This window comes from Rhamphochromis longiceps, linkage group LG5 (genome assembly GCF_057381845.1).
Source record: "Rhamphochromis longiceps isolate RC_006_pf linkage group LG5, R_longiceps_female_GT1.1, whole genome shotgun sequence".
In the NCBI taxonomy this organism is placed as follows: Eukaryota; Metazoa; Chordata; class Actinopteri; order Cichliformes; family Cichlidae; genus Rhamphochromis; species Rhamphochromis longiceps.
The window spans coordinates 22,688,983-22,714,736 of NC_140561.1; the positions used below are offsets into that span (position 1 = coordinate 22,688,983).

The 25,754-nt window shown below is 40.1% G+C and overlaps 3 protein-coding genes across 3 annotated transcripts; 2 read left to right on the plus strand and 1 right to left on the minus strand.

Moving 5' to 3' along the window:
• Positions 1-307: 307 nt before the first annotated feature.
• On the plus strand, positions 308-10,815 carry LOC146670001 (transketolase-like). The gene is made up of 14 exons (XM_085407949.1): positions 308-563; positions 1,942-2,059; positions 2,151-2,264; positions 2,364-2,461; positions 3,195-3,386; positions 3,578-3,696; positions 3,855-4,051; positions 5,628-5,792; positions 7,153-7,309; positions 7,799-7,929; positions 8,016-8,099; positions 8,233-8,326; positions 8,645-8,767; positions 9,688-10,815. The coding sequence occupies exons 1-14, from the start codon at positions 457-459 to the stop codon at positions 9,873-9,875; spliced, it is 1,887 nt and encodes a 628-aa protein (XP_085264075.1). The 5' UTR covers positions 308-456; the 3' UTR covers positions 9,876-10,815.
• A 916-nt stretch (positions 10,816-11,731) lies between these two features.
• Positions 11,732-16,535, minus strand: LOC146670002 (uncharacterized). Its single transcript, XM_085406676.1, has 8 exons — positions 14,756-16,535; positions 14,495-14,534; positions 14,323-14,394; positions 14,156-14,224; positions 13,965-14,015; positions 13,806-13,868; positions 13,625-13,700; positions 11,732-13,218 (listed from the first exon to the last, which is right to left on the minus strand). The coding sequence occupies exons 1-8, from the start codon at positions 14,756-14,758 to the stop codon at positions 13,215-13,217; spliced, it is 378 nt and encodes a 125-aa protein (XP_085262802.1). The 5' UTR covers positions 14,759-16,535; the 3' UTR covers positions 11,732-13,214.
• Positions 16,536-16,553: 18 nt separating this feature from the next.
• LOC146670003 (protein bicaudal D homolog 2-like) lies at positions 16,554-25,649 on the plus strand. The gene is made up of 8 exons (XM_085406675.1): positions 16,554-17,024; positions 19,666-19,878; positions 20,453-20,605; positions 20,920-21,384; positions 22,037-23,038; positions 23,175-23,326; positions 23,810-24,041; positions 24,395-25,649. Exons 1-8 carry the CDS (start codon positions 16,785-16,787, stop codon positions 24,395-24,397), a joined length of 2,460 nt encoding a protein of 819 aa, XP_085262801.1. The 5' UTR covers positions 16,554-16,784; the 3' UTR covers positions 24,398-25,649.
• Positions 25,650-25,754: the final 105 nt, after the last annotated feature.

Sequence of the window (25,754 nt, forward strand, 5' to 3'; positions counted from 1 at the left end):
GATTTGTAGGAGGGATAGAATTGAACTGTAACACAGACACATTTTTTTAAAATTACCCTCTGGGATCTTTCACAACCTTTTGTGACCTTAGCTGTCAAAACATAGTCTGGTAAAAGGTATATAGTTTTGGTGTATGCCGTTGTATTTTAGCAGTAACGCCCAGTGCACGTCACTGGGTTCCTCCTCCTTTGTGTCTGTCAGCGTGTGTGTGTGTGTATGTGTGTGTGTCCCTGTGCATCCATGTGTGTACATGCCTGGTAGGTTAAATCCAGTTTCTCCTCGTTTCTGTCTCTCTTTCTGCCTGCCTCTATAACTCACACACTCACACTAGCTTTGCTCTTTGGCAACACACACACACACACACACGCACACACACATATTAAAACCACACAAATTCAACAGAGGATTGTAGTTGGTCCATTTTTCTGGTGCTTTAAAACTCAATATATCGCCTTCATGGAGGATTACCACAAACCTGACCAGCAGACAGTGCAAGCACTGAGGAACATCGCCAACCGCCTCCGAATCAACTCGATCAAGGCAACAACTGGAGCGGGCAGCGGGTAAGTTGCATTTACTGATTCTTGCACACGAGCTTTGCTGTAAGATTGTAAATGAACTGCACATATAAACATAAGAAATGTGTGCATAACATAATGCAAAACCTAGTTTTCCTTTGCATCGTGCACTCATCAACAGAAATAGTCACACCCAATGAACTATGCATGAACAGATTAGGATGTAAGGAACAATGTGTTCTGCTTTTGTTCTCCTCCTTTGACAAATTTAGATTTGGCTGAAATAATTTTAGCATTTTATTTCAGAAAATGTAAATATCTACATTGTGTTATTTCCGTGTAATTATACTTTATTTATAGCATATTAGAGATACACAATTGTTTAAAAAAAATTCCAAATCTTTGATGTGCAAGCAGAAATGAATGAAAAACATGAACAGATCAGGGTGACATCAACAGAATTTAGGTTATTTGATTTTTTTTTACATTTACTTTGGTTACAAGATAATAATTGTCTATAATCATCTATTTTACTAGATATACCCCTATGAACAATTCAACAGAGCAGACTACCCTGTATAGTATAATGGTGGGTGAACTGTACGTAGCAATAGACTCGAGTACTGTGTGGCCGCTGCAATCATGCGATCCTCTTCAATGGAAATTTCAATGAAAAGCTGCCTGTAATCTTTAATATAATTTCTCCTTCGAGCTCTTATTGATTATGAATGTCTAATTTTGAATAGCAAGAAAATTATTTTATCGGAGCCTAACTCCACATTGCACAATTCTGCAGTGTTAAGCCTACAGTGATATGAAAAGAAAAACACTGAGCACCGAGAAATATTACTTGACTTAAAATATTCCAAGACTTATTAGAATTAATGACTTATTGATCTCGAATGCTTGGAAAGATGGAAAGGATAGCAACGAGCTGAACACAGCAAAATACTTGCCTTCAGACTCCATGGAGCTGGAATTTGTGATTTCTTTGTGACAGAAGTTGGCGGTTTAATATAATGCATTAATGCCAATTATTTATAGATGCAACATATTTTAATGCTACAATTAATTTTGGGCAGCATATACTAACAGTTTACGGGTCTCTGTGTGATTGTCTTTGCAAAAGCAATTTGAAGTGGTGTTTATGACTTTTTTGTGTTGCACTCTTTTGAATAGAATCTTCATTTGGCATCTCAAGCTGAAATTTTAGCTAATTAAGTGTGCTTTGTGTTAGCTTTACCTAGAGTGATACTGCAGCCTTTTGGGACAGTACCATAAATGTATAGCTATAGTGGATTTTATGCAAATACAGTAGGCTACTAATAATAAACATATTAAAGTTTAACCTGTATTTTCTGTGTTTTTGAGTTTGCTGTTTATTTGGATTCATTTTAATAGCACCCTCTCATACACTGTGCAGATATCCCACGTCATGCTGCAGTGTGGCAGAAATCATGTCTGTGCTTTTCTTCCACACTATGAAGTACCGCCCTGAAGACCCAAGAAACTTCAACAACGACCGCTTTATCCTGTCTAAGGTGAGAGTCAGTAAGCTCCGCTGGTCTGAATATGAGAGCCTCTGTTCCTTTTGTAATTGTAATGCCTTGCTTCTTTTCATGTCTATCTCAGGGTCATGCTGCTCCTGCGTTGTACTCCATATGGGTTGAAACAGGTTTTCTCAAGGAGAGCGAATTGCTCAGTTTATGCCAGGTTGACTCTACCCTGGAGGGGCACCCAACCCCCGTAAGCCGCCACATACTGTACCTATAACACACCTCAGGACTCAAAGAGCACAAACTCTACTCAGAGTTTATTGATTTATTTGATCTGTGTACATTTCAGAAACAACAATTTGTGGATGTCGCCACTGGATCGCTGGGGCAGGGTCTTGGTGTGGCCTGTGGAATGGCTTACACTGGGAAATATTTTGACAAATCCAGGTAATTCCTTGTCCACACGCAATACACAAAACACCTATGGGAAAAAAAGGTGTTTTTGCAGCTTTACATGAAAATATCAACTCAGTTGTTTAAATTATTGACACAGCGTTGCATCGTATTTTTTTTGTAGTGCTTTGAATTAGGATTTTCTTTCATTCTGTGGGTGTATACTGCAGCTACATGATCTGCTCTAACAATTCTTCTGCTCTAATAATCACAGGCGCAGCAGTCACGCCTGAGATATTTTTACCACCCAAGCAGATTTCATTTTGGAGTAAAATCCAGATATTATGCCGTAGACTGTTTATTTGTTTTAAGTTGCCACAAAAGTGGAACGCTGTCATATTTTAATATTCCTTTGTATAAGCAGCTACTTTGATGACATTTGATTCATCTGCTAATATTTCAGACCGTGTGTGATTAATAGGTGAATAACAGTACAAAAAATGGTCTTAGTTAAACACTATTTGGCTCTTATGGCAAAGTAAGTTACAAAGGTAGGTGTGAAATTAAGTAGTCACATCTCAGCCCTCAGGAAGCTTAAACACGTCACAGCTGATTACCCATCCAGGTGTCAGATAATGGCGATAAAACAAGCCTGACTGGAAAGGCGTTTTCCTCAGATATGACTTTTTTTTTCTCACATCCACAACACATCACCCTCATCTACACAAACATAAAACACAAATACAGTATGCACAGTATAATCATGTAATCTTGGCTTGTTCTCCAGTTACCGTGTCTTCTGTCTGCTGGGGGATGGTGAGATGTCAGAGGGGGCTGTCTGGGAGGCCATGTCATTTGCCTCCTACTACCAGCTTGACAACCTGGTGGCCATTATGGACATCAACCGTCTTGGCCAGAGTGACCCTGCACCCTTGCAGCATCATGTAGAAAAATATCAGAAGCGTTGTGAAGCCTTTGGGTAAAATTGCATATGAGAAATCCATACTGATTTAGAGGCTGGTTAGCATCCGTTTATGGTATAAGCTCTGAAGGAAGACTGTATTTTCCTATATTTTCTGTATTTCACATATTTACGTATTTCTTATTTCCTATATTTCACATAAATATGTGTGAGACATACCGAAAGCCTTTTCATGTGTGTGTCTATAGCTGGCATGCTATCATTGTCGACGGACACAGCGTAGAGGAGCTTTGCAAGGCTCTGAGCCAGCCATGCCACCAACCCACTGCCATCATAGCCAAAACCATTAAGGGCAAAGGCATTCCAGGTAAATATTGTCTTTCATCTTTGCACCCTTTGCACTCATTTTAAAATAAATGATATTCAAAAGTACACTGCAGTTTTGCAGTTTGAATGGCACCTACCGAGTAATGTATGTGTGCATATGAATTAAATGAACATAAGAGCATTTTTTTGTGTTTTCAGCTGCAGAGGATAAGCTGGGTTGGCACGCCAAAACTCTGCCCAAAGACATGGCTGACATGGTCATGAAGGATCTGCAGAGCCGTATCATGAGTAGCAGCAAGCACCTGTACCCACCTGCTCCTATTGAGGACTCCCCACCTGTCAGCCTAAGAAACATCAGGATGCCAAGCGCACCCAGCTACAAGGCTGGAGAAAAGGTCTGTAAAGTGGACATGAATACAAATACTTTATTCTCCAGGTAGCAATGAATGAATGAATGAATCCCAAACAACCGTGTCTACAAAAAAGTTGGAATGTTGTATGAAATGTAAATAAGTTTAGATCAGACATTTGCAAATCATACAAACTCTGTGGTTAACTGAAAATATTACAAAGAAATGCACAGAAACTGTGAAGTTTGAGCCAAGTATGGGGTGGCTGTAGCTCAGGAAGTAGAGCAGGCCATCTACTAATCGGAAGATTGGTGGTTTGATCCCTGCATGCTCCAGTCTGCATGCCAAATATCCTTGGGCAAGATACTAACCGATGCATCCATCAGAGTAGGAATGTTAGATGGAAAGCACTTAAGCATAGAAAAAGGTGCTTGTATGATAGGTGTGACTAAAGCATGTCTTATAAAGTGCTTTGAGGGCTCTGGGAGAGTAGTAAAGCACTATATAAGAATCAGTCCATTTAACATTTAATTATGGAAACTAATTCAGTGCAGGGACAACAAAAGGGGAGGTTAGACATGATCACCACTCTGTGGGAATCTACATAAGCAAAAGGATATGTTAGAGCATAAATTTAAGTATAAATAAAAGAATAAATATGTGTAAGATGTGTATGATCAAGACAAGAATTCAAAAGCAATCATACTTGAACTTGTGCGTCTATGAAGTAGCAATTAAAACCAATTGGTATATAAATATATCATGTTTGATTGTAGCAAATGTTTTGAATTTGCATTTACTCAAAGCAAACACAATAGATTTTTCACAAAAGCGAAAGCCTGATTCATTAAAAATGAAAGCATAGACAATGTTAACCAAACCAACGTTTGTTCATATAAGAACAGTAAAATGTGGTTTGTGTTCATCATTGAGAGTCCTGGTTTTAAACAGTGTTGCCTAAAGTCCATATTATTCACACCCCCTTCAAAAGCTTGTGGTTTCAACTGCCTCCCAATATACAAAGCACAGGTTTCCTGCAGCCCCTTCTGCAGGTGGTCTGCCCACAGGAGGGTGGACCCATGTGGCTGATCCAGGCCCCATGGACTAAGGCCTGGGAACCAGGTGCTCGGCAAGCCTGGCTTTTGGGGAACGGGGCTCATCTGTGTCTAGATTTTTCTACACAGAGGTGCTCTTGATCTGGTCCATCACCCAGAACTAAACTGCCTTGGAAGACCCAACCAGGGCAAAATGCCTCGAAAACATAGCTCCTGGGATCACTTAGGCATGCAAAACACTCCACAGAAGTAAAGAGCCAATTTGGGATATATATTAAAATAAAGGGAAAAAAAAACAAATAAAACAAATTGTCACAAATTAACTATCACAATTTTCACAGTTAATACATTAACATGAATTCAGTTATTAAAAATTGTTGATCGGAATACTTTTAATTGAATTCAGTACAACAGTACAGTTCAGTACAACTAAAGAGGAGGTTAGGCCTGATCACCACAGGCGTTTAAAGGATTTGTAAATCATTGTGTTCTGTTTTTCCTTTTGCAGCATCCAACCTTTGCAGGTTGTAAAAAGATTGATGAATTTGGCCTCCTTTTCTCTGCAGATTGCCACACGGAAGGCATACGGAATGGCACTGGCCAAGCTGGGACGCTACAATGAACGTGTTGTGGCCCTTGATGGAGATACCAATAACCTCACCTACTCAGAGATCTTTAAGAATGAGCATCCCAACCGTTTTGTTGAGTGCTACATTGCTCAGCAAAACATGGTATGATCTTTGGTCAAATTTACGCCTTTTTCTTGATAAAAAATATTTCTTCAAAAACAGATGTGAATCCTATCATTCTGTCACTTTTAGTTTAATGCTATCATTTCATTTTAGATGTAACAGAGTTGCTTTTTAATAGCGATTCTTCTCCGTAAACTGCTCTTCGTTTGCTGTCTGCACAACCTAGCTTGCCATAGCTGCTGAGCTGAGCTTATGTTATTAAATTATAGATGGCTTGTCTGTACCTGCCCTGTAATATAAGGATAGTCACATAAAAAACTCAAGTTCCTCCTTTTACATCAATGTGGCAGCTGCTGACACCAGTGGTTAGAAAACCCCTTTATTTTGCTTCGGTCAACATTTTATCAGATCCTAATTTGAAGAGAGGCAATCGAATTCTAATTTCTTGTCTTTTCATGTCCCCAGCAGCAGCCTGCTTCAATGTAGGTCAGGCATTTCCATGATGATAAGCAGTTATGACAAGTGTATTCAGAAGTAAAATATTAATCACTACAGAGGGTGGGACCATCTGGCTGAATGCATGAGAAAAGTCAAAAGTTCAAGGGTACAATCGAGATGAAATTAAAAAAATATGCAAGACTCACCTACACTGAAAAAAAGGAAATTGGTTGGTTGTTGCATTTACAAAAGTCTAACTTGTAATTTGAGCAAAATAATTTCATGTTTCTATGGTGAATGTAATTAAAACATGTTGGATCTGTTTGAAATTCAACAACTTCATTTGTTCTTGTTGAGATGACATGTCAAGGACAAACAGAAAATTCTGTTTCAAGCCTTGTAATCATAGCTTTCCTACTTTTGTTAAGCCTGGAAGGACAGCTTTGTGGTGTGGTGGTTAGCACTGTTACTTCTTTTAACTCAGTTGTTTAATTGTCTGCCAAAGCAAAACAATTGTGTGCAACCAATGTCCACAATTGAATTAAGTAAATCCAACATGTTCTGTTTTTCAGTGTACAAAAACTTAATTAGTTACAAACAAAAACAAATGGAGTTTCGTTGAATTCATTTATGTAGCGTCAGATGTTACTTTTGAGAAAGAAGAGAAGATGTGGGACTGTGGAAAGGTTTGGAGACAGGACAAAGGAAATTATTTGTAAGAGGAGGTATGCCACTGATCCTGTCCATATGGTAAAATAAGCTTCAGAGATTTTTGCAAAACTTTCTGCTTACTGTGGTCTTTAGTTCAAAGAGGCTTTCAAATATGGTTTGCACTACAGATATTTTACCCTCTGGGTGATCTTTTTGTGGTGACGTTCTTGCAGCCTGTGTCTCTTTAGTTTGGCACATGAAGGTTTCCTCGCTCGCAAAGGTACTAAGAAATAATGATTTCATTTCCCAGGTCAGCGTTGCGATGGGATGTGCTGCCCGAGAGAGGAATGTGGTATTTGCCAGCACTCTTGCTTCCTTTTTCACTCGCGCCTATGACCAGCTTCGTATGGCAGCGATCTCAGAAAGCAACATCAATCTGTGCGGCTCTCACTGCGGTCTGTCCACCGGTCAGTAGACTGCTGCCAATGAGCAATTCACATAAAAACCCTTCTCATACATGTCACCAAACTCACACCTTCACAAATTCACCCTCATCCCCTCTTACACTGAATCCAACCACTTCAGAGCACCCAGTTCCTCAGAATATATCCACAGCCTCCTTAATAAATGCACAAGTGTATACAAAGAAGTCTGTGTCAGTTTGTGAGTTGTTTCAATCCTTTCTATTTTTCCCCTCTAATGCTGTGTTTTCCTTGCCATTTACCCTCCTTGACCTTACAGCTATTACTCAAACTTCCCCCTTTTCTCCTTTCGTGTCTGCCCTGGAAGCTGTCAACAGGGAACCAAGTGTCCCTCTGTTAGTGCAGGTACACTGCATGCAGCCGAACTTTATGCTTGTGCACCTGCATGCTTCAGCTCACCTAACAAGTAGATAACTTTTGAAGATTTCCTCAGTGTTGAATGCATAAAATCAACTATAAATGTGTATGTTGCAGGAGAGGAGGGCCCTGCCCTGATGGGTCTGGAGGACGTAGCTATGTTCAGGGCCCTTCCCACAGCAACCATTTTCTATCCCTGTGATGGTGTGTCTACAGAGAAGGCTGTGGAACTGGCTGCAACCACAAAGGTACTTAAACAAAAATGGCAGCGTTACAGCTCCCCTACATGATCATCTATTGCAGTAATGATCTTTTCATTTTCCTTTTCATTTAGGGTGTTTGCTACATCCGAACCAGCCGCCAAGACTGTGCTATCATCTACAACAGCAATGAGGACTTCCATGTTGGACAGGCAAAGGTGAGACACTATTTGTGCTTCTCTTAAGACAGTGAGAGATAAACACATGAGGCAGAAATGGCAGATTATTGTTCCAAAATAATCACTCGAAACACTACAGCTTATAGAGGGTACATTTCCTTCTCTTTGACAGGTGGTGTACCAAAGCAAGGACGACCAGGTCACTGTGGTGGCAGCTGGAGTGACTTTGCACGAGGCCCTTGCTGCAGCTGAACATCTAAAGAAAGGTCCGCAAGATATGTGCCGACACATCCAGAACAATTACAAGAAAAACATTGTAATCCGCTGCTAGCTGGTCAGATTTATATCTCTATTTTTTTTAGAATGTATCTGTTAGACCATTGCTGTTCCTTAGAATAGGTTTTGAATGGTTCTGTGTTCAGTTTGTCATTTAAACGTTAGCCTGATCTTAGTTTTTGTGTTTCTTGCACAAACTATGCTTTCTTTATCAGGTTGGCAGAACTGCTATATTATCCTATATTCAATCGCTGTGGTTCGGTTAACCGTATGATGTATCTTTATGCATTGTATTTTTCATCTTCCAGAGAGGATCTCTGTCCGAGTGATTGACCCCTTCACACTCAAACCTTTGGATGTCAAAACGATCATCGACCACACACGTGCTACCAGGGGAAGGATCCTCACTGTCGAGGACCACTACTACGAAGGTAGGTTTATATAGAAGTTGCTTGGATTTTGCATATTGCATGCCTATCGCCAACCAAGCAGCAACAAGCTCAGTAGCATAATGCGGCTGCGCCTCGTCATTGGCGCATATCCTTGGGAGTGTTGTGGTGGCATGTTTCCATTGGTTCACTGATGTAGACGGGTTGTGCTGGCAATTGCTTATTGGCTGAGGGCTGAGACCGCCTGTCGCGTGCCTTCATTGCAGGCAAGGTATTGGTACTGTGGTGCATTTTGTAAGTGCGACAGCCATGGAGGCAGAGTGCTGTCAGATTTCCTTAGCTAAGCGGGTGCCCATGGGGCTGACTGTGACCTAGATAACACAGACAGCTCTGGCCTGTGCCTACTAAGAGAAAGGGGATGGGTGATGGCATGGATGAGGCTGGACAAAGGAAATCTAACAACTGTAATTTGTCTGATGTTGTGCATCTCATTCATTGTACATCTGGAACAGTTGTGGTGCAACGTTCAAGGGGATCATTTTTACACTTAGCTGTAATGATTTTTTTGTTATCCCTTTATGTAATGTGTGCACAGAGGCTCAGTGTTTTTGGATACTGTAATGGGAGCCAAATATGCTTGAACTTCCCGCTCCATGTTTTTATTCTTGGACACAATTGGGCAGTACTTCAAAATTACAAATACAGTACTTGCTACATTATTACATCTATAAGAAATAATGTAAAACAATATCATTCAAAGGCATAATTTTTCTATATAGCTACCTTTATTTCATTTTTTTATTTACTTCTGAATTTAGGACTTTACACACACAGCCTGAGATGACCATGTTAGAAATGTCCCATCCTTAAGACATCACATTAACCAGACAGTTAAAAATGCATTTAAGTGGATTTGTCTTTCACATTTGTCTTTTATATATTCCTTTGCTGTTTTTCCACAGGTGGTCTTGGCGAAGCAGTGTCTTCAGCAATGGTCAATGAGTCTGGCTTCAGTCTGCACCGTCTCGCTGTGTCCCACATTCCTCGCAGTGGAAAACCCCACGAGCTGCTGAAGATCTACGGTATCGACCGTGATGCTATTTCTCAGGCCATTCGCAAGATGGTCAGCAGCTCTACCAATGCCAAGTAACTTTCTCCCTGCAACCACCTACCTATCCAATTACACCCCTGAAGATAAGGCTAGTAGTCAAGTATGTTTTCGATTCACATGGCACCCAACTCTTTGATTTTGTTCACAGTGAATACCCCTAAGTGTGTAGGCTACTAAAGTAATGTGATTTTGTGCTGTACACATTAAAGTAGAGTTCCACGTTTGCCTTCCTTTTTGTGTATTTATCACCAAAAACTGAGACACACAAATTCATGCAACATGCATATCCTCACTGATAATACCAGCGTTGTTATAGACCCATTTCAATGACAGAGATGTGGACATACCTGACATTTTCATTGGTGGATGCTCACTATTAAAAAATAATAATAATAATCCGGTATTACATGTCTGCTGTGTGATGCTCTAATGTGTTCTTAATGCTCTTGGATTCATTCAACTGACAGTGGTTTTATATTGTTTTGCTATAGCTTGTAATACTGAGTGGGGCATAGTTTTCAAGTCGGTGTTTATCATAGAGTGTGTGTGTCAGACAGAAACTTAGTGAGTTGTTGTTGTGAAAGACAATAGGAAACAAAGTGAAAGAAATGTGTACACGTCATAAAGAGCAGTCATGCAGAGCCAGAATTTAAACATTCAGATGATTTCACTTTCATTTTTGTAGTTCTTAAATTTATTTCTATTCACCATTGTCTTTTGTTATTGAAATTTCAGTTACCGTAAACCAACACACCTCAGTGTTCATTTGTGCTCTAGCACTGCTTTTGGACCTCAACAGCAGTGTAATCTTTACACAACGTCGAGCAAAGAAGAGCCACCCGGTGCTGATAGGGGGTATAGTGGGCTGTGATGTTGAATAGCTAGTTACGTCCAGCGTGTCAGCCTAAGAACACTTTCTTTGTTACTTGAAATTTTGTATGTACCATACTTTCATGTAATAAAGCCCTCTGCATTTGACTTTGACCATTTACAATAGTTTCTATTCGCCTTTGTGTTGACGTGTGTTATTTAAGCACTGCTCATAAACAGCAATCTGCAACTATAATGGGAAAGTATCTATGAAATTTATGAACAGCCATCAGCTTCAGCATGCATTGGTATGAGACAGGCCCATCTTATGAAAGTCAGATGAACTTCAGTGTATTGGTATAACATACATTCACAAGATTGCAGAGACATTTATAGTGGAAAAAAAGAGGAAACTACAGTGTTTGTTTCTACAGTGACATAAAACGTCGCCATCTCGTCATCTTAAATACCACTTAAATAGCTTCCTGTAAATCCCCCCACTGTAATTTTAAAATCACTACCACCAGGTTCTCGTTCTCTCTCTCAGCTTCCTGTTCAAGGCAAGGCAAGGCAAGGCAAGGCAAGTTTATTTGTATAGCACAATTCAACAACAAGGTGATTCAAAGTGCTTTACAGAGACATTAGAAACAAGAACAAATAAAAAGCATGATTTAAAATTGAATAAAACAAGCAAATAAACTAACTAACTAATTAACAAACAAACAAACAAACAACAGTATATAAAATCAAAACAGATAAAATCAGAACAGTAGATAAAATCAGTAGTTAAATGTAAGTTTTGAAATTTAAGCTTAAAGTGTGGATTTGGTGCTTTATTCAAATGCAGCTGAGAACAGGTGAGTCTTCAACCTGGATTTAAATAAACTGAGTGTTTCAGCTGATCTGAGGCTTTCTGGGAGTTTGTTCCAGATATAAGGAGCATAAAAGCTGAATGCAGCTTCTCCGTGTCTGGTTCTGACTCTGGGAACTGATAAAAGACCGGATCCAGATGACCTGAGGGATCTGGATGGTTCATACTGGGTCAGGAGGTCATTGATGTATTTTGGTCCTAAACCATTCAGAGCTTTATAGGCCAGCATCAGAACTTTAAAGTCTATCCTCTGACGGACAGGCAGCCAGTGTAAGGACCTCAGAGCTGGACTGATGTGGTCCACTTTTTTGGTCTTAGTGAGGACTCGAGCAGCAGAGTTCTGAATGAGCTGTAGTTGTCTGACTGATTTTTTAGGTAGACCTGTAAAGATGCTGTTACAGTAATCAAGCCTACTAAAGATGAATGCATGGACTAGTTTTTCCAGGTCCTGTTGAGACATCAGATCCTTTATCCTTGATATATTCTTGAGGTGATAGTAAGCTGACTTTGTTATTGTCTTAATGTGTTTTTCTAAGTTTAGGTCTGCATCCATCACTACACCCAAATTTCTCGCCTGGTTTGTGGTTTTTAGATGTATAGATTGAAGTTCTCTGGTGACCTGTAATCGTTTTTCTTTGGCGCCAAAGACTATTACCTCAGTTTTGTTTTTGTTTAGCTGGAGAAAATTGTGGCACAACCAGTCATTGATTTCCTCAATGCATTTACCAAGAGCCTGTACAGGGCCTCGGTCTCCTGGTGACATTGTGATATATATTTGTGTGTCATCTGCATAGCTGTGATAGTTTATTTTGTTGTTGTTTATAATCTGTGCCAGTGGGAGCATGTAGATGTTAAACAGAAGGGGTCCCAAGATGGAACCTTGGGGAACTCCACATGTGATACTTGTCTGCTCAGATGTGAAGTTACCTATTGATACAAAGTATTTCCTGTTTTCTACGTATGTTTTGAACCAGTTTAGTACAGTTCCTGAAAGACCTGTCCAGTTCTCCAGTCGTTTGAGTAATATGTTGTGGTCAACTGTATCAAATGCTGCACTGAGATCCAGTAAAACTAGGACTGACATTTTTCCACTGTCTGTATTCAGACATATGCCATTAAACACTTTTGTCAGAGCGGTTTCAGTGCTGTGGTTCTGTCTAAAACCTGACTGGAAGGCATCGTAGCAATTATTCTGTTTTAAGAAGTAACTGAGCTGTTGGGAAACTGCTTTTTCAATGATCTTACTTAAAAACGGGAGATTTGAGATCGGCCTGTAGTTGTTCATTTGTGTCTTGTCAAGATTGTCCTTTTTCAGTATAGGTTTGATTACAGCAGTTTTTAGTGATTCTGGAAACACACCTGATAATAAAGAAAAGTTGACGATCTGTAACAGGTCTGACTCTAAAGTCTTTGAGACCTTTTTGAAAAAACTTGTTGGCAGGACATCTAAACAGCAGGAGGAGGAGTTCAGTTGACCTAAGATGTCCTCCAGGTCTTTGCTGTTAATAGGTTGAAACTGTTTCATGGTGTTTAAACAGTTTTTTGGTGGACACAGTACATATCCTGGATCTGCTGTTGATGTACCAATTGCTTGTCTAATTTTTTGGATTTTTTCAGTGAAGAATTTGGCAAAGTCATTGCAGGCCATGGTCGAATGAAGTTCAGCTGCCACTGACACAGGAGGGTTTGTTAGCCTGTCAACTGTCAAAACAAACAAATGCATTTTTTGGGTCATACAAATCCCAACTTTCAGAAATATTTTAAAACATTGAATGAATTCTGAAGAAGTGCTCCTAAAACTTGTACTAGCATGCCCCCTACAGGAGCGAATAAAGAAAAAGAAATAATGACATCCACCACCACACAATTCATATCAGTCATAATCGATTAAGAAAAAGAGTTTAAAGTTTAGTTAAATGAAGATCAGTGCCATAATATAAGAAAACCCGTGTTTGCTTGTAGATCGAGCATTTTGCCTGAACATATTTCCTCTCCATATTTCCCACTGGCCTTCTACACTCTTCACCCTAAACTTTGATAAGCACTGCTCTTTATACAGTCTGTGTTCTACAGGAATGTGCAAAAATAGTTTGTAAAGAGGACAAACCTCAGAGAGCTGTATTTCCGTTTTGCTCCTCTAAGAGCAAACGTTATGATTCCACATCCATACGATAGTGTGTAAACTGAAATACACAATATTTAACCACAGTTAAAACAGTATATCCCCTGAGTATCTGAATATTCCATGTATTCTATAAAGTCTTATATTTAAAGTATTGTGGTCTTACCATGATATGAGTGGAGGTGCAACAAAGCAACAAATAGTGCAACAGCAAATCCCCAGTAGGTATCTAAGGAGAGTTTGATGGTAATGTTTAGCTTTTATACAAAACCTAAATATGGATGTAAAATTAGGATTCTGACTTTGATATAGCAGCAGGAAGTACCTCCTTTGTTGTAGGGCGCACCTTTACATCTTTTAGTATGGGCAGGCAGGCCTGAGCAGGGTAGAAAAGTCAACACAGACATTGTGACAAGCAAAACCTGCAGTGCATTATGTAAAATTACATTTTTCTTTTTGGAAAAAAAAAATTCGCTTAAAATTTTTTTGTGAATTTTATAAAAAAATTCTACTTACCAGTAAACATGCCCAGAATCTCAAACGCTATGGTGCAAAATATACCAAGACATACTGGAACTGAGAGTGCTGAAAGTGAAAGCAAAAATAATAAATGGGTCGTTAATCAATCTTGGCTCAGCCAGGGGTTAATTACTTTGAACAGCGGCTTAAAAAGTGTAACTTACTTCGAAATGGCCTATAGAAAGCCATTCCACATCCCAGTCCAAAGCAGATTGAATAGAAATGGTAATATTTATCTGAAATGTTCAGAATAATAGGTTTCAAATGAATATTCTACATAAAGGAACATTTCTGCCAAATCTGCTGATAATAAATAAACATAATAGATATACATACAGTGTTGATAAAAGTCAAAAATTAAATTCCTTTTGTACTCCTGAAAAAGAAATGATCAGTAGCTTGATGGATAAAAAATACAACATACTGCTGCTTGATAGGAAATAAGAAAAAAAAAGCATGTGAGAGAAAGTGAAAGCAGCAATAGACACACTGTGTAGACACATTGTTATATTTATAACACAATGTGTCTACACAGAGCAAGAGCTACAATCGTAGATAGAAAACCTCAGCGAAAGGCAGAAACGCAGGTGTACACACCATTTCAGCTCAGCTGCTCCTGAAGTCCCCAGGCAGGTGTAGCTGAACAAAACAAACAGCATTCAGTAGACAACTTCCTCAAACTGCTGCCAAGGACTGTCAGTACCAAGAATTACCACTGAATGGAAGTCCCGCTGACACAGTTTTTCTTTCACATTCACGTGTGTCAAAGGTTAAAAACAATAAGACAGTGCTCTGTCACCTTGTGAAGTACTAGATTTGAATCAGGTCCTCAGTTGTTTGGCATTCAAATTTTTACACAAAAAAACCGACACTCTTTGCACTCTTTGATCACATGACCACAACTTGGTGTCAGTCAACGTAGTTCATGAGCAGATTTATGACAGATACCTTTTGACCATTTAACAAGACTTCTAAAAGTACTTAATTGCCAGCTACTTTTATAATAAACGTTTTCCATTCTCTAATAAAGAAGAACATAAACAAAATATTAAATATTTTTTGTGATTTTTTAAAATATATTTATATTCATTAGCCCCCTTTTTTAGTTACAGATAGTTGCAGATTTGTCAGCTGCACATCCATGACCCAAATCTCCCATTGTATCACATCCCAAGGGTGCTCTATTGGATTGATATCTGATGACTGTGGAGGTCATTTGAGTACAGTGAACATGTACAAGAAACCAGTTTGAGATCATTTGAAGACAGTTATCCAGCTGGAAACAGTCAATAGAAGATAGCCACAGTGTAAACAGATGGACATGGCTAACAGCAGAATTCAGGTAGACTGTGGCATTTAAATGATGCTCAGTTAGTACTAAGAACCCCAAAGTGTTCCAAAGAAAATATCTCTCACACCATTGCGCCATCAGCATTAGCATGAGCAGCTGATACAAGGCAAGATGGATCCATGCTTTCATCTTATAACAAATTCTGTCCCTACCATCAGAATGTTTCAGCAGAAATTAAGACTTATCAGATCATGCAATGTTTTTTTTCCCCACAATCGTCTATTGTCCAATTTCCTGTTCTTAGCTGCCACTTGTATGGAACCCGCTGTGGTCTTCTGATACTGTAGCTAATGTTCTTCAACGTTGCACGAGTTGTGCATTTAGAGATGCTGTTCTGCACATCTTAGTTGTGGTGAATTGCCATTTGAGTTACTGTTGCCTTCCTATGAGCTTGAAGCAGACATCAACCATGCTCACAGGATATTTTCTCTGTAAATCCTAAAGATGGTTGTCTGCAATAATCTCAGTCGAGCAGCAGTAAAATACTCAAACCAGCCTGCCTGACACCATCAATCATAAAACTTAAATGAAAGTCACCTAACTCACCTTTCTTCCACATTCTGATGCTCAGTTTGAACTTCAGCAGATAATATTGGCCATGTCTACATGCCTGGATGCATTAAATTGCTGCCATGTGATTGGCTGATTTGATATTTGCGCTTACGAGCAGTTGAACAGGTGTACCTAATAAATAAAGTGACTGAAGATCATATTTCTATAATTAACTAATCTACTGTTCATTCGACAAGTGAGTATAACAAAAATACCCATAAACTCTAATAAAGATCCTAATAAATATGCAATGTAATTATAGTTGCAGTTTCACAGTTGATTCTCTAGATGGCGTTTCAATAAACTGTGGGGTCATGTCTCGGCAGACGCAATGCATTCTGGTACTTGAAGTCAACGCGGCTTCAGAAGCAAGGAGTCCTTGAGGTAGCGCGCCTCACTGAAAACTACATTTCCCTTCGTAGTCACGCTGATTTGAATGCCGTGTAGGGGGAGCGTTTTTTTCTAATCGATGAGCTCAACTGAAGTTTCCTCTCTCAGCTTCAAGAAGAGGCAGAAAAATATCGAGAATGAGCAAACTGTTGTCCAGTTTGAGCTCCGTCGAGGTCCGCAGTGAGTGAAAGGCCGGGAAGCTAAACACAGTTTAAGCCCAACAATGCGCCCCAAACAAAGAAGGCAGTGATTTGCGGTCTTGGTGGTTTGCTCCGCTGCTCCCGCTAGTTAGGGCTGGGTCCCGTTACGGTTGGGAGTCGGCGGCTCGCCAAGATGTCTATGGAGGAGCAGGAATATCCTGAGGCGGTACTGGTGACAGAAGCCGGGCCGCAGTGGCTCCAAGTCGAAGTGGAGCGTCTGACCCGGGAGCTTCGCGAAACGACCCAGGAGAAGATCCAGGCGGCTGAGTATGGGCTGGCGGTGCTGGAGGAGAAACAGCAGCTCAAGCAGCGATTTGATGAGTTGGAGACGGACTACGAGACGGTCCGACAGGAACTGGATCAGCTGAAGGAGGTAACCCGAGGTCACCGCCACGCAGCCAGATATAAGTCCTGGCATCAGTCAGTATGTGAAGGCGAGGAGAGCAACTTAGTGCATGTTATAATAGCAGCACGGTGGGAATTTAGAGTGACATCGGGGATCAAACTAGAAGCAGTCGGTAGTGGGGTTTGCTTCCCCTGAGCCCCAGCCATGTCTATTTATATCCCTCCTGCCTCCTCAAATATTATATGAAGTTTGAAATATGCATAACCACCTCCAAGCAGAAATATTGCAGTGTTACCTAATGTTGCCTCGCCTTAAAGGATGAAAACTGTCATTAGTTTTGATTACTTGCTCCAAAGGCTGAGGCCTTGAAATCAGACTGTAGCTGCAGTGGCTTATGTCACATTTAAGCCTGTTTGGCCAATTTGCTGTTAACCTGTTTAAAAATAAGTTTTTCCAGTGGTGAAATCATAAAAAAAAAGTTAACAGCCCTGAATATCTGTGTTTCTTTTCATCTCCTAATAGCTTGTCTGTTGAGACATTATTAACCCACAGTGTCAGCCAACCCCAAGGCCCTTCAGTCTCACAGTAGAGGAATAACCTCTACAGCTAAATATGACAGGTGAAGGCATCTATCAATCTAGTAAACATTAAGCTGAACAAAGATAACTTGGCAACACTTTTTCACAGCAACTCATGAGATGCACCGCCAGCCACTGAGATCCTAACATGTGGGAAAATCTGTCTGTATTTCATTAGAGAATAAAGAAGTGTGTGTGTGTTGGGGGTGGTCGGGAACTTCCCTTCAGTTCAGTCTTAAGACTGTTGTCACATCCAGTCTATCAGTCAGTAGAGGAAGTGCATCCTAAAGCATTTCCACATTGCTGTCTGTCAGCTGTATGTCTAAATGTCCAATTTCTATTATTAGTGTCCTTCAGTGGTTGTGTTCACATGAAATGGCGATAGGTCATTGTGTGTAGGCTGGGCTTAAATGGGTCGCAGTCTTATTAATACCTTTATACTGGAAATCTAGTCTAATATCATGAAATGTAAATTAAAAAGGAGGATGTGAGATTTTTGCCACTACCAGTAATTTTCTGGTTTATAGATTATAGTTGCATCACGAAGTGACTAATTGTTGGGGTCATTTACTTAGTATCTCATGATTGTGACAGTTTCTCCTTACTACAGTACATCGCTGAGAGTGATGTAAGGTAAAGGAATCATCCATCCTCGTCCTCTATCAGCCTCCTATTGATTCACATCATCATGACTGACCATGACTATGATCCTAGTTACACAGATCTGTTTGTCTGACTGAGAATTGGCCAGAAAAAGACATCTAGCTCTACAGTGAGGTCCATTTGCTCTCACATCCCCACTTAGTAACTGTTGACTTAATGTGTGTTTAGCTGTTTAGTTCGTAACTGTGCAGATATGGCATCAAATTATTCATCAATTTACTGCTATTCTGAAAATTAGTTCACCTGCTTAGTAAAACCATTCAACTGACATTTTGCAAAAAGACTGTTCCTAGTAGCTGGTTAAACATTGAAAGTAAAACACATGCTGCAGCTTTGGGAATATTGCTAGCCATTTATCCAATCTGTTTTAAAGTAGATAAATATTTATTTTATAATATCAAAGCAATATCTATACAGATTTGTGTTTGATGATTATTTGAACAGTGTTTTTTTTAATTGCAGAAAAACACTGACCTGTCAAAATGTCAATAAAATTAAAATTTCTGACACATTTTGAAATTTACATTTGAGTTCTTCTGTAATCCTCAAGGGACTGAACTGTTTTACCAAGTGGGAGTCATGTATGAAGCCAGAGTATTTTATTTTATACTGGATACTTTTTTTAAGATTCTATATTTTAAAATAATATTCTATCATTTATTTATGACAGATATGCTGCAGTGCTCTATTTTTATTAGTCATGGTTTCATGTATTACTGGGCTTCAAGCATTTACAAATACACTTGAAGGCAGTTAGTTTTTTGTTTATGGCCTATGTGCTTTAATTATTGTCACATCCACTTTTTTTTAGTCTATCTTTGTGATTATTATGCAGATTGTACTGTTCTGTTACAGTATAATTGTTGTCTCTGCTAGTTTCAGTATCATGTTTGATGTTTTTTGTGCTAATGAATGTCTACATCCATAAAGGCGCTGACATCATCGTCATTAAATAGAGAAATAAATTCATGTTAGGAAACATTTTATCATTAAAAAATCAGTTTGGCCAAAATTGTTGTATGAATAAGTTTCAAATGTAATCTGTGTTTGCAGCAAAACTCTTCATAAAAACCAAAGAAATAAACGCAGTGAATGTAGCATGTAAAAATGCATCGCCAATTTAACTACAATTTTATTTAGAGTGATGACTAAGAACTGATACTCGTGTATATTTCCTTATCTGTGGTTTCATTTCCTCTCTTGAGATGGAGAATTTTACTTAGGTCATTGTTATTAGAAAGAGCTGTCCAGTACCCCATACACACACATTTGTGATATTTTCTGAAATGGTAGATCTTTATTTAACTGAAGTCTCTAACTAGTTATGTTGGCCATGCTCGTGGTTGTGTGCATGTGTCTTAAAGCAGGTTTGTAACAAATCCTTAATCAAACATGTTTGTTCTATTGTTTTTTCTGTCTGTCTTTAGGCCTTTGGACATGTTTACTCAACCCACAGAAAGGTGGCAGCAGATGGGGAGAGCAGGGAAGAGTCTTTGATACTGGAGTCTGCCAGTAAGGAGGCTCTCTACCAGCAGAAGGTCCTGGAGTTACAGAATGAGCTCCGACAGTCCAAAGCTTCCCTCGCCAGTGCACAAGCTGAAAATGACCGCCTGTCATCCATTGTCCTGGAAATGAGAGAGGTAGGTATTGAGAGTGCTGCAATATGAATTTCTTCTCACAATTTACACTCAAATGCTCACTTTAACTCCTGTTGAGCATTTTCTTATCATAGTATATGGTCGGCCAAAGTTTGAATCGGCGTCTTTTATGTGTCATCATCGGAGATCTGCTATTTGCAGCACGATTGGGAAATCAATGAAAGCTTGTAATGCTAACTGAAGTTGACTTGTAGACTACGAAAAGTTGCCAGTGTTGGTTGTGAGAGAGCTGCTTCTTATCATGCGGGAGGGCCAGTTTGCACTGAGCCCAGCAGGAAAGATGATGTAATGGTCCGCAGTGAGTGACACAAAGGATGTCCTCCACCGCGGCTCTCTGTAGAATGAATTGGTAAGTGGACCATGTCCTCCTTCCGTCATTGCACATGGCTGCCAAAGACTTGTGGCATGTGAAGCACTCTTGCCCTTATTTTAACTTATTTGCTGAACTATTGCAAGCGTGTAGTTTGTGGTTTACACTGCATTTGCTAATGGTGAACATAGGTTTAAATGAAAGGTCATCCAGTTATTCTCCCGTTGTCCCCGTTCTTGTGTGCAGAATTCAGAGCTGGCAGAGCTGCAGCGCAGTCAGCTGCGAGACGACATCAGAGAGTACAAGGTTCGGGAGGCTCGACTGCTGCAGGACTACAGTGAGTTGGAGGAGGAGAACATCTCACTTCAGAAACAAGTGTCTGTGTTGAAACAGAACCAGGTGAGACTGGCCATAAAACTCAAGTTTTGTAGTGGGTGGAAATCATTCAGAAATAGCTGTGTTGTTCATGTTTTTATGAGTCAGACTAACCATATTATCATTTTGGTTCTAATATCACTACACAGTCATTATGTCATTTCCTTACAATTTAAAAATATGAGCACGCACCAAATTTTACATTCAAAAAATGGGTCTGTGTATAATATTTTGGCCAACCACGATGCACTCATGCCTGTTTCACAAATTATAACAAATGCTGCCTACTGGTGTAAAAGTATTAGCTGTGTTATTTATATTTTTGGCTGTCTCTACAGGTGGAATTTGAAGGTCTAAAGCATGAGATCCGCCGCCTGGAGGAAGACAGCCAGTGTCTGCACAGCCAGCTGGAGGAAGCAATGCGCCTGAGAGAAATTGCCGAGCGGCAGCTGACGGAAGCTTTAGAGACCATCAAGACAGAGCGTGAGCAGAAGGCCTCGCTGCGCAAAGAGCTTTCCCACTATATGACCATCGGCGGCTCTGTGTACAGTAGCTCTTTCAATATTTCCATCGATAACCCCAAACTCCACGAGGATCCTTCGGCCATCAATGAACCGGACAATGATGATCTAATAAGAGGCTTTGAGAACGGCTTGGTTAAATTGAGTGAAAGTGATGAAGACAATAGAACTGCAGTGAACAAGAGAGGAGAGGGCTTCAAACCAGTCCCTAGCTTGGTGGACGACCTGCTGAGTGAGCTCAACATATCAGAGATACAGAAACTGAAACAACAGCTGGTGCAGGTATGAGATCCATCAGATGCACTTGGATCAAGAGCCATCATTATCTGACTGCAGCATACCTGATGCCATGATTTCACATTCAGTAAAAAGCTCAAGTTCTACTGTAGATGTCATAGAAAGGCTGCCATGCTATTTTCGCTAGATGATTATCGTGGCCAAAAGAATTTAAGATCTTATCACAGGAGTTTTGAGAAAACAGGAAATGCTGTCAGTCTAATGCATCCCTAACTTTATCTGTCGCTGTGTATTCTGTGGATCTAGAGCGTAAAAAGGGAAACTGGGCTAAACCAGCATGGACAAATGTCACCCATGTGTGCAGTAACTCAGTTTGTATACCACAGAACACCACAAACTGTGTGGGGTTTATACAAATGTACTAGAAAATTAGAGAACTAACTAAGTAGCTGAACTAAATCTGTAATGTAGTGATACTAAATTACTAGTAATCATCAGGATTGGCAGGTCACACTGAGATAGGTATTATTGGGTACACCTTTAACTGAGTCACTCAAAAGTTCCTGAAAGGTTGTTAAGAAACTTTAATTGCACTCTGTCACCTGGCCAAAAAGGCCGTTCCTGTTTTGTTCTTTCTCTTTTTTTTTCTATAAAGTTGCCTAGCTGACTAATGAACTCTTTGTCTGTATTTCTGTAGGTTGAGAGGGAAAAAGTTGCCCTGATCAACTCTCTGCAGGAGAGCCAGAAGCAGCTGGAACAGGCCTATGGGACTGTGTCCGAGCAAAAGGAAACGGTCAACAGGTTGACTGAAAATCTAAGTGCAATGAGGAAACTTCAGGCCAGTAAGGAGCGGCAGTCTGCCCTCGACAGTGAGAAAGACAGGGACAGCCATGACGACGGAGACTACTATGAACTGGACATTAACGGGCCTGAGATTCTGCAGTGTAAATACACCGTTGCAGTGTCTGAAGCTGGAGAACTGAGGCAAGAGCTGAAAACACTAAGGGTGCAATACGAGGAGTGTCGAACCCAATATGAAGATGAGCGAGCGCGGCTGGAGAGCGACGTCCAGGACTTGAGGTCAAAGCTGTCGTCCTTGGAGAAAATTAGCCAAGCAGATAAAGCAGCGATGTCACGTCTGGAGAGGGAGCTCCGTCTGGCCAGCGAAGCTGCAGGAGAGTCGCTTGGCAGCCTTAATGTGGCGCAGGATGAGCTCGTAGCCTTCAGTGAAGAGCTGGCCAATCTCTACAACCACGTGTGCATGTGCAACAATGAAACCCCTAACCGCGTCATGCTCGACTATTACAAGGAAGGTAAGGCCATCGTAAGAAAGGGGCAAGAAGCAAAGGATCACCAGTCAGTACTTCTCACTAACGGGTTAATCGGTGAGACTGAATCTGGAAAGTCAGACTCCGGCAGCGCAGCAGTTACTGCAGCTCCAGCACACGAGCACCGGCCGGAACCCATGAACATCTATAACCTTGTTGCTATTATCAGGGACCAGATCCGCCACCTGCAGCAAGCGGTGGACCGCACCACAGAGCTGTCACGTCAGAGACTTGCCAACCTGGAACTGAGCGCAGTGGCTGACAAAGACAAAGAAGCGTGCATGGAGGAGATTCTCAAACTGAAATCCCTGCTTAGTACCAAAAGGGAGCAGATTGCCACTCTCAGAGCTGTTCTCAAGGCCAACAAACAGGTGGGAGGATGGTTTGTGTATGTGTCAGGGGAACGATGTTTATTAATGCACACATAGAATAGAATAGCGATGCAAAAACCACAGAATTTAAAAACTGCAGAACTTTACATTAATCTTTTTATGTTGTTCCCTTCAGACAGCTGAGGTTGCTCTGGCCAACCTCAAGAGTAAGTATGACAGTGAGAAGACCATGGTGACCGAGACTATGATGAAGCTCCGTAATGAGCTCAAGGCTTTGAAAGAGGACGCAGCTACGTTCTCATCTCTCCGGGCCATGTTTGCTACAAGGTACGACACATACTTTCAATGTAAATCAGCCATTATGTACATAAATTGGGCAAATATAATTTAAAAATAAATAAATAAATCAGGTGGCTCAGACCAAACGAATCCTTCTCGGTTACAGGAGACATTAAAAAGAACATTGATATAGATTTGTAATATTTCTGCTTTTTCACTCGAGAGAAAATATTTTGCGTTTCTGTGTATTTCTCTGAGAAAGATGCAAAGCATTGTGGGAGCAGTCTGATGTAATACTTGTGCAGTCAGTTAGCGTGGTAATCATCCTCCCATCTGGAAAATGCAGTCTGGGGAATCATGACAGCCGCAGTAGTTTGAGGCAAATTGCTCCACCTGCTGGCAGTAAAGTTTACCCCCTCTTCTCTTCTCTTCTCTTCTCTTCTCTTCTCTTCTCTTCTCTTCTCTTCTCTTCTCTTCTCTTCTCTTCTCTTCTCTTCTCTTCTCTTCTCTTCTCTTCTCCTCTCCTCTCAGGTGTGATGAGTATGTTACACAGCTGGATGACATGCAGAGGCAGCTGGCTGCTGCTGAGGATGAAAAGAAGACGCTGAACTCTTTGTTACGTATGGCCATTCAGCAAAAACTCGCATTAACTCAGCGCCTAGAGGATTTGGAGTTTGACCACGAACAAGCACGCCGCAACAGCGCCACAACAGTGGGAGGCAAGGCCAAAACGAAGGGCAAGGGAGCCTCTTCCAGCCGCAGTGTAAGTCACGAGCTGTAATGCAGAACGACCTCTAAGGCACAAAATTTCAGTGAAGGCCAGCTCTTCTAGATGTTTTCAAAATGTAAAAAAAATAATAATTTGGGTCAGAATAACTCTTTCTTTTACTGGTAGGTCTCGATATTCAGCATTGAGTTATTTGTTTGTTTTGACGAAGTATAAGCAGGTGTAATGTGGAAAGAGGAAGAACTTGTCCCCTATAGTAGCCTAAAAGTCTATTGGTGATTCATGTCTGAACCCTGCATGCAAAGCACACCCAACACCTTTGTTGTGCATCTCACTTAATGCAGGAGAAACTGAAATTAATTTCATTTTTTTCTCTTTTGTCTTTGCAGTAAACTCATGAAGCCAAGTGTCCTTAACGAGCTCCGTCAGGTTATGCACGTCGGTGGCCAGTTGTCTGCTCTCCTGGTTTCTCCACTCTCAATCACACGCCATATCGTGTCACTACTAAGACGAGAATATATCAAACAGTATTAGCCAAGAGCCTTGTTTTAGAGTGCCAGAACAGCTATTTAAAATGGCATCAAATTCTATGAAAACTGCAGAAAATAACACACCAGCTACCCGGTGCAGTCCATCAGTCTTCCAAAATATGAACCACTATGATTACTCAACCGGTGGAATAGTCACAATGGGTGTTTGGTTGGTTACTTAACGCCTGACTGACTTAGCACTTTTCTGTTTCACGTATTTGCTCCAAGCTTATTCCACTTTCTAAAATGATGCTAACTGTTTCAAGTATTGTGTAATGTTTGTACTCTGTGTGCATGCTTGTCTTCCAACATACCTTTAACCTTATTTATTTCATAGCAACAAAGTCACAGATTGCTTTTAAAGCCAGAAGTAAGTCTCTGATTTTGATGTCTGTTGGCCTTAGATTTAGTATTTGACACATACTGACAGCCAGAATTCTTGACAACCGTGTCTTCTGTCGTGCTGTATTGTCATAACTCTATGATCCTGGAAATATGAAGCTTCAAATACGGGATCTTAACTACATTGTGTATCACTATGTTCCTAACAGATAAAGCAGAGCGGTTACAAATTAAAAGTATGCTCGTTATGTCTGGAAAAAGAATAAAAATGCAAATCTTATTTAAGGATTTATAAGTTAAGGTCAGATGTATAGTATTCATAAACTCTATTCATGATAAAGAATTTTTAAAGTTACTGTTTTAATACAATTTTTTTTGTAAAGCTTTTCAAATAAGTCTGCAGTGCCATTGTGTGTTTTTTTTCTTTATACAAGTGCCACATTCAGACATGACAACAAAAGAGAACCCTAAGTGTTTGTGCTATATAATAATATTTTACATCTTGTTGCTCACATTATTGGTCCTAATTGATTGCAGTTTTTACTATAACTGTAATTGTATTTATTTGTCTCAGTTCATTCAGACTACAGGATTTGAAATCCTTTTTATTTCATAAGGGAGTGTGCATTTAGCTGGCAGGTTGAGGCTTAAAAAAAGTACTGAAATGGAAAAAAAAAAAAACACAAGCAAAAATCCTAATTGTAAGATCCTGTCACTGCTTCCTGCTACAGTATGTCTGGTGAAGAAATAAATCTAACTTTTACAATTCTGATGGTTTTTTATTTTTATCTTTTTAACTCATGTCTTTATATTTTTCAAGGAAACATCTGCAAACATACATGTAAATATAAGTATATAAGGCAAAATGAGCTCTCAT

What these genes read in the sequence shown, in the direction of transcription:
- LOC146670001 (XM_085407949.1), top strand. Translation starts at nt 457, where the DNA reads ATGGAGGATTACCACAAACCTGACCAGCAGACAGTGCAAGCACTGAGG. An exon ending in AAGCGTTGTGAAGCCTTTGG is followed by an intron (nt 3,387 to 3,577) that starts GTAAAATTGCAT and finishes GTGTGTCTATAG; the next exon opens with CTGGCATGCTATCATTGTCG. An exon ending in CGAGGACCACTACTACGAAG is followed by an intron (nt 8,768 to 9,687) that starts GTAGGTTTATAT and finishes GTTTTTCCACAG; the next exon opens with GTGGTCTTGGCGAAGCAGTG.
- LOC146670002 (XM_085406676.1), bottom strand. An exon ending in TTTTGACTTTTATCAACACT is followed by an intron (nt 14,395 to 14,494) that starts GTATGTATATCT and finishes TGAACATTTCAG; the next exon opens with ATAAATATTACCATTTCTAT. An exon ending in TGCGCCCTACAACAAAGGAG is followed by an intron (nt 13,869 to 13,964) that starts GTACTTCCTGCT and finishes AACTCTCCTTAG; the next exon opens with ATACCTACTGGGGATTTGCT.
- LOC146670003 (XM_085406675.1), top strand. Translation starts at nt 16,785, where the DNA reads ATGTCTATGGAGGAGCAGGAATATCCTGAGGCGGTACTGGTGACAGAA. An exon ending in TGAAACAACAGCTGGTGCAG is followed by an intron (nt 21,385 to 22,036) that starts GTATGAGATCCA and finishes GTATTTCTGTAG; the next exon opens with GTTGAGAGGGAAAAAGTTGC. An exon ending in CGGGCCATGTTTGCTACAAG is followed by an intron (nt 23,327 to 23,809) that starts GTACGACACATA and finishes CTCTCCTCTCAG; the next exon opens with GTGTGATGAGTATGTTACAC.